A 14,029-nucleotide genomic window follows, 5' to 3' on the forward strand; every position below is an offset into this window, starting at 1 on the left:
AAGGACTGTGTACCAGAGACAACCTGCACCGAGAGCCACTCCGCGGAGATATCTCCACCATGCCAGCCAGTGTTTACGTTTGAGCCGATGCAGCGGCTTGAGTTTGTTGTTACATTATTTAATGCTATGTTTGGCCAGAGTTGAAATGACTGGCTAACTGGTTGTAGATTTTGTAATGGAGAAATATATAACCATGGTCTTTGTTAAAGTGTTAGGTTGTACTCTACTCCAGCCAATGCCAAACAGCCATGGGACATGACAATGCAACAGCACTGTGTCATGCTGAACCCAATGGAGCATACCGTTCAAATGTCTGCAAGCATTCAAAAATAAGAAATCTACATTATTTAGTGTACGCTTAATGAAAAGCAATTTCAGTTAAAACAATATGGTTCATCAACCTCAGGAATACTTCACTGAAAACTTTAGTCAAGGAAATAAATCTCGAACGTAGATAGACTTTAAACGCCACTATTTATTTACGTACACACATAAGTTGAGATCAATCATTCACTAACTTTCTTCAGATAATAAGTGACAGATCATTCTACTAACAAGAATCTAAATGCTAAACATACACAGTAATACACACACGAGGGGTGAACTCGACTTGGGCCGTTTTGGGCTTAGTTGGCAGACGTGTTGATTTGATTGAAGAGCTTATCCTTGATGACTTGAGACATCAGACCATGGATCGCCTCAATGGTCGTCTTGCAGCTAGAATAGCCAGGGGAAAAAAGGAAAGTGAAGTTTTGCTCTGGACATGAAGAGGTGACAAAGATGACTAATCAATCAACAGACCGGTCAGATTAATAAACAGACAGGTGTTGCATTCACGGGAGAAACTCAAGAAATCCCAGCTATTGTATAAATAAGCAGCCACTGATTAGTTAGGTAGGACATGCCACCAGCTAAAAAAGTAACTAATCATTCTTATCACATCTACACACAAATAATGTGTGATCAAAATGGTTACAAAACATATCGTAATAATAGGGATATTGGATAATTTAAAGGCCTAAGCAGACCACAGAGATTTAGATTTTCCATTGATGGCATTCATCAGACAATAACATAAGACAGATTAATGACAATTGATTTCACTTTGTCAGCTGTTTATTTCACTACTGTGGAGTTTAACAGCATCTCAAATTGGTTTACAGTTTTCAATAATATCAGCAATCATCAAACAGTAAATGACGAATTATCAACAATCCAGTCAGTCAGTCAATACCTCCGCCTAAACAAAACATAAGGTGATGTATGCTTCTATGTCAACAAACTATTGACCATGAAAATATTAGAGAATCATGCTATGAATCAATCACTAAATAACCCGAGGTCTGGTACTGAATGCCAAATCAATAAGTTAGCCAAAATGCCTAATAAACATGATCTAAACTGTGTTGCCTTACCTGTCTCGTGTAGCTTTGGCCAGTTTGTCCTCAGACTTCCTGTCGTGTGTGTCCAGACCCAGCATGAAGCTTCCTCTTCCCAGCTGAGCCTCCGACTGCTCCAGCTTCTCAGACAGGTCAAACACCTGGCCTGTGGTGTATTCTGAGTTCTGCGGACACAAGGTCACACACATTGGATTATGTACCTATGTTATATTGTCATGTAGCATGATCAGACGAAAGTATACAATTAGGTTAATCAAAGTGCGTGGAAGCAGTAGCCTATATACTGGTCCGTGTGTGGGCTTTCTTTCTTTCCACACACACACCTTTACCAGGGAGAATGTTCATGCACATTTTCACCAGCACCTATTTTCTTCACCGCTACTGAGACATTCAATACAAGTATGCCGAACTTGATAAAGGCTTAAATGGCTTGCCAAGTCACAGTGAAAAGGGTTTGTGAAAAGGTTTGCCTAAGGTGAGGCCGTGTTTTCCACGGAGCAGGTAATTAGGAGACAATGACAGGGGCCCAGACTGTGGTAACAGTGTAGTCACTGACAAAGCCCTTCGCCAATGGAGCAGCCAATTCCTGACAACTAGTCAATCCATCTTAATCCAGAATGCCCAGAGTGCACTGTTTGGATAGTCTGTTGCCTTTAGACTGTTTAGCCAGAGCGGCGGCATCCACAATGGGAATTCACTGGGGCTTTCAATCTCTAGAATGTACTGGCAATAAGGGAGATGATCCATAGTGAACCACAGCGACATCTGTGTCACATCTCCAATGCATGGATTATTTGTTTGCAGGTTAACGTGGTGGCCTCAGTCATATTAATTAACCCATGTTTGTAAATCTGTTTACAGACTTTAAAAAAAACATAAAATGGCTATTAATAACAATCTAAATAAACAGAGGGATTTTTATTCATATGCAAGACCTCTACTTCAACTGACCCTTGATTCTGCATTGAATTGTTAGATATCTCATTGTAAAGTGTTCTTGAACATTGCTTGATATAGAGTTATATTCCAAACACTTACCGTCAGAAGACTTGAAGAGCTCAGAGTGTTGACCCAGTATTTATTCCAGAGGAGCTCCAGTAATTTCCGGTCGAGGGAAGACTTGAAATAAGTCACCTCCAGGGCATAATACCTAAACAAATTACACAATGTCAATTAAATGAAGAATATATTACCTTTTTATTTGTTATAGGCTACATCAACCTAAACACGTTTTTATTTGAAGTAATTTGTCATGGTTATACATAGACAATTTGCAAGATGATGCTTAAGATAATTTGTGTGCCTAAACATTCTGCCAGTTAAATGTCCAACAGGACTCACTGTTTGCAGTGCACACCGAAGTCTTCAATCTTGTTCAGGGGAATGGTCTGATACTCAGAGGGTCCTTCATCAGGAGGTTTGTAACCCTGAAAACACAGACAATTATTAGACTCATTGATAAATTGATATTTAGAGAGAGGAAATGTGGTCTTAAAATATTAGCCCCATTTGATAGAGACACTCAGCTATCCATTAAGGAATTAGCCAATTAAGGAATGGAGACAATTAACACAAGATTGACAATTAATCATAATATTATTTATTATAGATACAAGAAAATCTTAAAAATAAGTGTTCCATGTTGTATGGGTAATAAATACTGTACAAAAATGATATATGTATTTATGAGTGGAATATTTTTTGCAGTATTTTTGTACCCAACTTGTCTAATGTAATACAGATAAAGACTGAAATAATTGCAATAAACACATTTTACTCCTTACTTTGGGATATGTTCTGAAGGCGCCAAGATTGACTTTCCCTGCAGATATGGTGCGAGTGGGGTCAATCTGGGAGGGAAACAGATACAGTAGAACAGGAAAATGCATTCTGAGGTCAGACAGTCTCTAGAGATCACCCCAAGCCGGCCACCAGGTGTGAAGTTTTTTTCTTAACTACTGCTGCCAGTGTATTCAAAGTACACACTTAATTACCCTATGCCCTTGGGACTGGAGCACTGCGAATCCAATCAAGTGCAAATAGCATCTACAGTTACAAAAGCCAAATATTTGCCCGTGCCTCTTGGTGAACGACTACCATACATCAACAACCACTAAAGGGATGCCTAAACCTGATTGCACCCCTCTCAGTTACTCATGCATGACTTTGTACCCGCAAATTCAAAAAGAAAACCAAAGTACTGTATTTAGGAAAGGAAATGGAAATTCAAACATGGGTATTTCGCAGGTATTGAGCTATTGAACTATGGGCTAAGGTTGATCTTTCACTGTACTCACCACCACTGCCACAAAGGGCTCTTGAAACTGCTGGTTGAGCATCTGAGTGCTGACATCGATACCTGACAACCAGCAGCCGTAGCCTGGATGACTGTGGTACCAGCCAATGGCGTTCTCCAGCCGACCAACCTGACAGTTCACAAATGGCATCAGCATCAAGTCAATGAAGAGAGTGTCCATTAAGAGATAATGGACACTATGTTGAACCTATGTTACCCTTGTGATAAACAGTTCTCACTAAAATATCATATGTTTTATCAATCCTTTTCTGCAACATTGAGGACAAAAAACATGTCCCTCCCTTCCAGGAGTCAGTCATATTACCTGTTTGGCATTCTCAATGTAGGCAGCCATGTATTCATAAGCCGCAGCCTGCGCGTTGACCCGGGTCTCTGTGCCCTCCACTGGTAAGGCAAAGCTGTCCATGATGTTCATGGTCTCCCCGTCCACTTTCCCCAGCATCAGTCCCATCACCTCTAGGTTGCCCCCGGACCTGGCGTGCATCACCATTTTCAGCAGCGCCAGAGCAGAGATCTTGCAGTACTTAAAGTATTGATGACTACGGGACAGCAATCATAGTAGTGTGAATTATGCATAAGGAATAATGACATGCATTTGTTACTGCCAGTTCAGCTAGCTAGCTAGCATTAGCAGCTAGCTAGCAATGTAGGGAGAATTCCCGTTGTTGAAATGCTAACTAGCTAGCCAATTTAGCTAGCAGCTAGCTGGTCAAGCTACGTTAACTCAGTCCAACAATGAACTAGCAAACAGTTGCAAAGAAAAGCAACTGACGATCTATAAAAATGTATACTTACTCCTTTGTCCATGGCTTCGCAGCAAGGATTTCTTGTTGTTGTTTTTTGTCATATTTATAGATTTCATCTATGCTCTGAACTTCCTGCATACTGTTTTGTAGCTCCCATGTTTTCTGTGCCATGCTACTCCCTGCCATTTTGACAAACTAGTTTCACTACCTCTCTCAAATATAAAGTAATACCAGAGAAAAAAGGTAGCTAGAACTAGAGTGCTATCAAACGCTGAATAAAAAACCTCTAGCTAGCTAATTATAACATAATAAAAAACCGGTATCCCTTGCTCATCTACTTGTTCAGGGAGCCATGACACTGGTCTGTACCATGCTGTGGGAAAGGAGGACATACACGTTTTAAAATATAAAATATTAGGTGAACGTATTATTTTTGTTCAGTTCATGACTATAGCTACATAGAAAACTATCATATTAACCCAGAAATGCATGGCATTTAACAAATAAACTCATGATTTTATTCACCAACAGCTCAAAAAAACACCCATTGACGTGATGGTTTAGTCCAAACAACACAGCAGACGACGTGATGCAAATCGAAATACTGACATCTTCTGGGGAATGTTTGAAATGCAGACGCTTTTTACTGATTTGTTATTTAGAAACAAAGTAATTAGTACATTTAATTTAGATTTGAAAGCCAAATAATGTCAATGTGTTAGTATTGTTAGAGTTGTGAAGCACAATTTTTGAATCTTAAAAACAACCTGATAAAAAAAACGTATTGCAGTTCGTGTGGCAGTGCGAAGTCTCGCGACCCTGCTGAACTAGCTGCACCACTTGATGGTCATTCATTCAGACAGCGCACTTCATAATTCATTGTTTGTCACAAAGATTGTTCATGCGGTACGTACCATGTTGGTTTGGGTTAATATTTCCCTAAACGTGTTGCATGAAGAAGAAAAAAAATAGTTTTGGGACAAGTTTCTAACATTCGCAAGGACTGTAATTAAAATTAGCTAACGTTAGCCATTTAGCTTTGTGTATAGTGGTTGCCTAACAACGGAAATATGGATGCTCTAGCCTAGCTTTTTCCTCATTTCGAGCATGTATTTGTATTTTATGCAGAAATGGATAACCTAGATCGTTTTTTGGCTAAAGAGAGGGCATGTTTGAAAGAGGAGGAACCACCTTACATGACAATCAAGGTGTGTAATTGTGCCAATGTAATAATGAGTAATGGCTGCAAACTCCAAATGTTTGGCCAAATGTTAGTTTCATGTTAAAAGCTTTCCTCAAATGTTGTCAATGATTTGATTCCATAAATGATTGAAGTAAATGGCCAATATTATCTTTATTTTGCCACTGCAACAGACAAAGTCAGACAATGTAAACTCTGTAAAGGAGAACGCTGCTCCATTTGACTGGGCATCAACTCAAAGAGAACTTCCAAACCCTGGCAGAGGTACAGTGTAGCCTATGGTTCTATGACCACCAATGTGACAAATAAAGTTTGATTTGATTTGAATTGTCGTGGGGTAAGGTGTGGTTTGTTGTGTGTCTGTGGAATTGCTAGTGATATGCAACACTTGCTAATGATTAAAGTCTGATGGGGTTTTTTTTCTTCCAGAGGAGAGCTCAGGATTAAGTTTGCAGTTGGGAGCAGAATATGAGCAGAAGAAGCAAAAACTCAAGCAAGAGCTTCGTTTGGACTACAGACGATATGTGGCTCAGGTTTGCTGTAGTTATGTTTAGAACGCAATCTATTATACTGTTCCTTACTAAGGTACCATGATGGGTATAACAAAAATAACTGTAAGTTTCCAACTGCATTTTCTTAGTTCTCACAAAAACTTGCAGGAATTTACTGGCGAGGGAAGAAAGGTAGGGAATCCCCTTCTCTATCTGTCCACATCACATCAGCTGAGGTGTTATTGAAAGTAGCCTTTAAAATGGAATTTCCTTTGAAGGACAGAGTTTGGGTTGGATCCATCTTTACAGGACAGTGTCTATTAAAACAGATTGTTGCACCCCTTTTGTTATTTCCCGTGTCACACTGACCCTTCCAATCTCTAACTCTAGAAAAAGGATCTGCATACTGGTGAACCTGGCCCACAGGCTCAAGGCCTCTCCTTACCCATTGGTGAGAGGAGATTTGCCAAGGTAGCCATTTACTGGGTGTGTGTGTGTGTGTGTGTGTGTGTGTGTGTGTGGGGGGGGGGGCGGACATACTTTAGTGGGAGTAAACAGAATGCTAGGTCACCATGGCCTGGCTAACATACCGACCAAGCCCTCTTTCATTGCACCGAGAGGCCCTTTTACCTTAGAATGACTTAAGGAGTGATATAGTACAGTGGTTTACATTTGTTTCCCAATGTTGATTGTGCAAGATAAGATTTGGTGTCCCACAGCAACTACTTTAGTTGATACTTGTGTATGCTGGCATGCTGTAGCTAACTTAGCATCATTTTTAAATAACTGAATGGCTTATGATTTGAAGATGGGCAAGTTTGTGTTGTCTTCCTCCAGGACAAATTAAGAGATGAAAGAAACAAGGAATACAACCTCTTCCTTAAAGGACGGCCAGGGCAAATAAGGAGACTACTTTCAAATGCCTCTCAGGTAACAATAGATTATGCATACCTTGAATAAGATGTATGTCTTTTTTGTGAAAATATCTCTACCTATTCAATGTGTTTTTTAATAAGTTTACGTTTGACGCTCCTGTTTATTGGCTACATTTGACTAAGATCCACAGCATGTTGCCACATTTTGATCATTTAACACATCTCTTTCCTGATTCACAGGTGCAGGCCCCGGAGACTGTGAGTCCAACTGTACTTTATTCTCCCCCAGCCATACCAGAGGCCCAGCATAACACCCAGCTTAACCATGGAGGCCAGCCTTGGGAGCGACTCCCATCCAAGAGGGACGCTGCCACCCTAACCGACAGGGGGACAGGGACAGAGGGTCAGGCCCCACGAGGGCGGAGGCACTGGGAGCTCCACAGACCAGAGGAGTCCCTGGAGCGCTGGAAGAGGAGGAGGCCCAGGAGGAGAAGCAGGCACAGGGATGAGTACAACTCTGAGGAGGAGGAAGAAGAGGAGTTTGAGTTCTTGGAGAGGGGGAGATCCAGACGGAGCCGAGAGCCAGAGTACACTGGGAGAAGAGAGAGGAGAATAGTTAATCACAGCCCTGACAGGTGCTTCACAGGAGAGTTGATCAGATCCAGCACTACCCCATCTATAAGCTATGTTTTTTTTTCTAATCGGCAAACTACCTGCCGCTGTAAAGAAATACACTGAGTGTACAAAACATTATGAACACCTGCTCTTTCCATGAGACTGACCAGGTGAATATGGGAATATATATATAAAACACAGAAAGATCATGTTTTTGACTGCACTGGGCCTTTAAACAGGAAGATTACAATGATCGCTATATATTTACACAGTGTACAAAACATTTAGAACACCTTACTGTGTAAATATATAGCGATCATTGTAATCTTCCTGTTTAAAGGCCCAGTGCAGTCAAAAACATGATTTTTCTGTGTTTTGTATATATATTCCCACACTGAGGTTGGAATAATATTGTGAAAACTATGATAATGTACTTTTAATGTATTAGCAGTTTGAAAAGACCACCTGAAAGTTCAGCCTGTTTTGGTGGGATGGAGTTTTGGCTTGCCTGGTGGCAACATTAGTTAAGAGACCGATAAGAAAGAGGGTTCCAAACCTCTCTGCTAATATCAGCTCATTTTCAGGTTTTCCCTCCACACTCAGACCACTCCCAGAAAGTCCTAGCAAAGTTCTTCCTTGAGAAATTGATCTTTGCTAAGAAACAATTTCTTTCTTTTTGACAATTTTAATTGAAAATAATCACAGTAAGGTATTTAATTGTTATCTAGAAATGATTTGATATTGAGATAAAAACCGGGCCTTTTAACAGAGTATTTTCTTTCTATGGCAGAGTTCTGCGGGAGAGGAGGGAGGTGGAGCCGCCTGTTGTCCATGAAGAGGACTTCAGAGACCGGATCAGAAAGTCCCAGTCGGTGACACCAAAACCCAAGTACTGAGTGACCCACTGGAATTAAACTCATTAGATCAGTCAGGGCCTGTTTCCTTAACTAAAATTGAGGGTAAATGTATTAAATGGCCACTAAGGTAATCACTTTAGCAGAGTTGGCCACCACGTGTATAAAACCTCTCTATCGATCTGTTCCTGTATTGATTGTTGAGGAAGACTACAAAGGAAGCAGAACTGTAATGTACAAGATTTATCTTTAGTCCCGACTCCCAGGCTTGTTTATTTATTGCATTCCTGTGTAAAATATTTTGTTCTTCCATTGCATTTGATTGTCATGCCATTTCTGTGCTTCTAAATAGAACCACTGTTCAATAAGCTGTGTAAGAGAGCATTCCCTCTCATTGAGGTTTGGGTTTTAGCCCCAGGCAGACACTCACTTCAATTCCATCAGGGGAGCTGCATTGATTTGACTGTGATGGGTCTTTACTCTTTAGTGTCTGGGTCACTGGGTAAAGAGAAGACTGCAGTCAGACACTGGGATCTGTTGTGGTAGTGTGTGAGGTGGTGCGGGTTGACTTGGGTGGGGCTGCGAGGAGTACTGATTGGCTAGGCCATGTGTTTTATGAGGTGGTTCATTGATTGGGTGAACTGAACTGCAGACGTTAACCTAGCTACTGTCTGTCTATGTAACGGTGTAACTGTTCTCCAGTGCTGTGATGCCAGCGGCCATGAAGACCGCCGAGAGATCCAGGTCTGCAGCCCACAAGGACAAGGCCCAGTTTTTCACCGGACTCATGATCGGCGGTAGGAGCCACTCATTTAATGCATGTTTAGCATGTGTGTGTGTGTTCAGGTCTGATCTTTAGATACAGGTAGGCTATATCTATATACCGGTAGCTGTAACTAATAACATTAGATGTGTTATGTATGTGGCTATATGAGAAGTGTGTAATGTGAATGATAGGTAACCTGTAATGTATGTCTTATGTTGAATGTGTAATGTACAATTTCTATTTTGTATAAAGCAGTACTGTGTGTCTGGGACATTTAAAGTTCATTTAACTAACATAAATGTGAAACGCCATTAGCTGTAACACGGGTGGGAAAACTACGGCTGCTGGATAATTTTTTTGGGGGGTGAAAATTATTATTTTGGGTACCAAAAAATACTCCAGACCAAACTTGAACATCTAAAACGTAGAAATTATAATGGACCTATATATTTTATATTGTCAAATAACTTCCCTTTTTCTGACCCACAAATAGATTTTGACAAACAAATCGGTCCAAAAGAAATCTGTGCGTCCCTCCGTTGAATTTTGAAATCCCGATGTGGCCTCGAGCCAAACAGTTGACCCATCCCTGCTCTAACACATGCTTGTTAAGTTGAAGGGCTATTTGTTGTGTGTTGGGATTTCTCTCAGGGGAAACAGAGGGGGATGTGGCCACACAGAGGCGGAAGGACCGCTACAGACAGGAGCTGCTGGAACAGATGGCTGAGGGGCAGAGGAACAAAAAGAAGTGAGTTTAACACTGGGAGATTTCATGGTATCTTTCACACCAGTATGGGTCAAGTTGGTTGTTAGATATGACCAGGGCCCTATGTTGGGTTATAAACCGTGAATGTCCCCGTGAAATATTTTTGTAATATATATATATTTTTTTAGGGAGAAGGATCTTGAGCTGAGGGTTGCTGCCACTGGGGCGATTGACCCAGAGAAACAGGTAAAAGGGTTAGTTAATATTTTTCGAGGATGTATTGCATACTGTATTGTCCTTGAAATGCATACTGTATGACATTTGGGTTATGAAAGTATGGTTAACCATATGAAAGAGAATGTAAGTTCATGACTTAACAAATATGCTGTGGTGGTAACAATATTGTAATGATGTGTACTCTTACATTTTGCCAGAATGTAAATCATGTATTTCAAGCTCTGGAGAAACAAACAAATATGTCATAACAAGATGTTTGTTTGTTCACTCATTTCCAGTGTCTGTTTTGACTTGGGTTTTTATGTTTTCAGGAAAGACTTTGAATCATGTCTGAATAGCTTGTCAAGTCTTTTGGAAAGTAGCCCTTTTCACAACAATGGCATGATCAGCACATTTCACATCGCTCTGAATCAATTACACTGATAATCGATTAATATATTTCTGCCCCTGAATTACTTTGTACTTTACCATAGATGGTGACTAAACTTTCACTCTGATGTATTCAAGTGTTCCATCATTTTTGACCACCATGAGTCACATAGTCTCTTTCCACGTGTACTCCCAGCCTGACCGCATTATGCAGTTTGGGGCGGTGAACCGCGAATATGAGGGCCGGAGACGTGACATCCCCTATAGACCCGGAGTAGGCCTTGACGCCCTGGGGACCAACTCTAGCCCCAGGCCCCGCCAGGAGATGCCTGAGGCGGGCACAGAGGAGAGAGGTCCCCCTGGGAGGCCCCGTGTTGCCTTCCCCTCCCCTCCAATGGACTACACTAACATCTTGGGCCAACTAACAGGGGCAGGGGGGCCGCGGTTAGGGATGGGGGCTGGAGCAGGGGCAGGCATGGGGGTGCCTGGGGGCGCCCCTCTCAATGAAGACTTCCACAGGAGCCTCTCTAGTACCCTGGGAGAGATAGTCGCCCCAAGGTACAGTGAAACAAGATGAGGTAACAAAAGTCGATCTTTACTTGGTCAGTCGTTGTTTAAATAAAAAAAATGTGTGTACTAAAATTGTGTGTGTGTTGCTTTTTCCAGAATTGCTAGCTTACCTCCTCCATTGCCGCCCACTCTAACTGATGCCTACAGGACTCCGTATGATGAGGCCTATTACTACTATGGAGCAAGGAATCCCCTGGACAAAAATCTGCTCCACTGTTAGTATCTCAGTTAACAACTGGGCAAAATATACTGTACTGTGTTTTGGGAAAGAGGCCTCGTGACAGGATGTGACCATAATCCTTTTCTCTCTTCTTATTTTGTGATATCGTGCACTCAGAGGTTTAGGATCTGGCTATCCTTAAAATTAGACAGATTTATTGCAGACAATTGTGATTCACTGTCATTGAATTCTCTTGGTAATATATGGTGACTCCATTGTTGGCGGTGAGTAATCCACCAAGCCTTAAATAAACCCCCCGGGGCTCTCCATGGAGGTTCATTACCATTTTATTATGAAGCCACTATGACACCAGATCATGGGCCAACAGGGCTTGGCACTGTTTCCCATAACGCTCATATGACCCACTCATGATTTATACGGCTCATGGACAGACAGCTTATTGGAAATGAGTTCCACAGACTCCTAGTCCAGATGTATGTGAGCAACAGCATCCAATATGCTCCACTTCTGGAGAAATGCCTCCTATTGTTCAATAGTCAATACTCACTATACTTTATCAAATGGGAAGGTATCCATCCAGGGCAGTGGTGGCTGGTTGTACTTTAAATGGGGAGGACAGGTTCATAGTCAGGCTGGAAAGGAATGCATGGAATGGTCTCAAACACAAACACCTGGTTTCCATGTGCTTGGTACCATTCCATTCATTATTATAAGCCGTCCTCCCCCCACCAGCCTCCTCTGATCCAGAGATGTGTGTGTGTGCCGGGCAAAGACGTGAGGGCTGCTGTTCTGTGCCAAAACATGGCAATCTACTAATATAGCTTTAGAACACCCGTTGTAGCTGCCTTTGTTAATTCAGTAAAGGTCTGACAATGTTTTGGACACTTTTTTGGTGTGTATGTGTGTTGTTTTGATATCCAACTGATATAGTGTTCTCCTATCATTCCCTTTAGATGGACCTCAAGGAGGTGGAGGGCAGCCCATGGTCTTCCCAAATCTGCCTCCAGGAATGATGCCTCCACCTGGACATCAAGGGGCCCGGTGGGTGTCCTTAGTACAGGAATTCCATACCGTTCCACATTGTCTGGAGACCTGCACACAAGTCACCCACTCACACACATTTGTTTTCATACAGCTCATTGCTAAGTAACACAACTTCAGGTTTGAGTTATTTAAAGAAACAGAAGAGGGCACCCTAAGCAAGCATTGAGAGCTGTGTGGAGGCTATATGTCTCTCACAACTAGGGGTATTGTGTTGATATGGTTACCCATAATGTTTGAATGTCTTTCTCCAGAGGAGCCTATCAGCATGCTGTGGCCCTCCCTGGAGCTGGGCTGGGTGTTGGAGCGATAGGAGAGAGGCCCAAGCAGTCCAAGGAGAGTGTGTTGAACTACCAGGGAGCATTGAGACAACAGGTAGGCTACACATTGAAAAATGTATTTAAACTTTGTTTAAACAAGGGAAAATCCCATTGACATAAACAATATCACAGGACATTATGATACATTATAAAGTGGGTGGTTCGAGCCCTGATTGCTGATTGGCTGAAAGCTGTGGTATGTCGACCGTATACGACGGGTATGACAAAACATTTATTTTTACTGCTCGAATTACGCTGGTAACCAGTTAAGACACCTCTGGGGTTTGCAATAGCAATAAGACACCTCTGGGGTTTGTGGTATATTGCCAATATACCATGGCTAAGGGCTGTGTCTGGGCTTCAATTTCTCCCCAGCTGTGGTATGGAGGCGGGGTAAGAGTGATGGAGCCGTACTCTCATTTGTGTGATAAAAGACTGAGAGAAAAGTCTGTCCTCTTGTCCTTACCTCACCTTACTGATTCCCCCCGCTCTCTCTCCTTCACCCCATATCTCTCTCTGCTGGCCATCTCTGTGGACTCACAACTGGCCAAGATTGACTAAGTCCAGTTTTAGTGAAGAATAAACCATTAAATATTGATCCAGTTTCTTAGTCATCACAGCATTATTATGTGGACCAATAACTGCATATTTGGGAAAATATCAAAATGTTTTGCTGTGTTGTGCGCTACTGAACATGACACTGTGAGAGTGAAGGTGGAGGGCAGCTTAGTGAGATGCTAACTCTGCTAGCTAGCGGCGTCAGACTGTTTTGTTTCCCTCTGCTGATGCCAGAGGAACAGGAAACCAATGATTCAGATTAGTGACAGACTGCAATATTTTGACAGGAAGAGATCAGGCGAGAGTGGAGTCAGCACTTTTCCAAGGTAAAGGGAATACAGCAGGAATATCACAAGAGCAGTAGAAAAGGGGAACACGTTTCATTTCCTACATACTGTAGAGCTCAGTTTGAATATATTGACTTTTTCTTATCTCTCAAATTAACTGACATTTTTTTAAATTAAATTTAATGACCAGTACTTGATGGCATCTTCCCCCCTCTTTCCACAGATCCAGGAAAGAGAGGAGCGAAAAAGACAGGAGAGGGAGAAAAGGGATCGCTATGATGCCAAGATCGAGGCCGAGATGAAGGCCTATGATCCCTGGGGGAAGGGGGGAGGAGGGGCCCCTCTCAAAGACGACAGGGGAAATCTCATCAGTACGTCACCTTTTGATTTTATATAAACTCAGCAAAAAAATAAATGTCCTCACTGTCAACTGCATTTATTTTCAGCAAACTTAACATGTGTAAATATTTGTATGAACATAACAAGATTCAACAA

At 41.8% G+C, this 14,029-nt stretch overlaps 2 protein-coding genes across 2 annotated transcripts in view; one reads left to right on the forward strand and one right to left on the reverse strand.

Moving 5' to 3' along the window:
* Window positions 1-455: 455 nt before the first annotated feature.
* LOC120027801 (COP9 signalosome complex subunit 5) lies at window positions 456-4,825 on the reverse strand. Its single transcript, XM_038972837.1, has 8 exons — window positions 4,513-4,825; window positions 4,022-4,256; window positions 3,698-3,826; window positions 3,185-3,250; window positions 2,742-2,827; window positions 2,439-2,550; window positions 1,416-1,564; window positions 456-717 (listed from the first exon to the last, which is right to left on the reverse strand). The coding sequence occupies exons 1-8, from the start codon at window positions 4,647-4,649 to the stop codon at window positions 627-629; spliced, it is 1,005 nt and encodes a 334-aa protein (XP_038828765.1). The 5' UTR covers window positions 4,650-4,825; the 3' UTR covers window positions 456-626.
* A 539-nt stretch (window positions 4,826-5,364) lies between these two features.
* LOC120027715 (centrosome and spindle pole-associated protein 1-like) overlaps window positions 5,365-14,029 on the forward strand; it is a 33,723-nt gene continuing 25,058 nt past the window's right edge. Inside the window, exons 1-10 of the mRNA XM_038972704.1 lie at window positions 5,365-5,369; window positions 6,546-6,606; window positions 7,271-7,617; window positions 8,436-8,534; window positions 9,202-9,296; window positions 9,917-10,013; window positions 10,160-10,217; window positions 10,774-11,135; window positions 12,624-12,744; window positions 13,758-13,905. Coding sequence (XP_038828632.1) covers window positions 5,365-5,369; window positions 6,546-6,606; window positions 7,271-7,617; window positions 8,436-8,534; window positions 9,202-9,296; window positions 9,917-10,013; window positions 10,160-10,217; window positions 10,774-11,135; window positions 12,624-12,744; window positions 13,758-13,905 — 1,393 coding nt within the window. The remainder of the gene's footprint in view (window positions 5,370-6,545; window positions 6,607-7,270; window positions 7,618-8,435; window positions 8,535-9,201; window positions 9,297-9,916; window positions 10,014-10,159; window positions 10,218-10,773; window positions 11,136-12,623; window positions 12,745-13,757; window positions 13,906-14,029) is intronic.

The sequence above is a fragment of the Salvelinus namaycush genome, chromosome 33 (genome assembly GCF_016432855.1).
Source record: "Salvelinus namaycush isolate Seneca chromosome 33, SaNama_1.0, whole genome shotgun sequence".
Taxonomy (NCBI): Eukaryota; Metazoa; Chordata; class Actinopteri; order Salmoniformes; family Salmonidae; genus Salvelinus; species Salvelinus namaycush.

Excerpts from the sequence above, each read along its gene's own strand:
- LOC120027801 (XM_038972837.1), bottom strand. The coding sequence starts at position 4,649 with ATGGCAGGGAGTAGCATGGCACAGAAAACATGGGAGCTACAAAACAGT. Across the intron at positions 3,251-3,697 it reads AGCCCTTTGTGGCAGTGGTG|ATTGACCCCACTCGCACCAT; the intron begins GTGAGTACAGTG and ends TTTCCCTCCCAG. Across the intron at positions 2,828-3,184 it reads CCTTCAGAACATATCCCAAA|GGTTACAAACCTCCTGATGA; the intron begins GTAAGGAGTAAA and ends CTGTGTTTTCAG.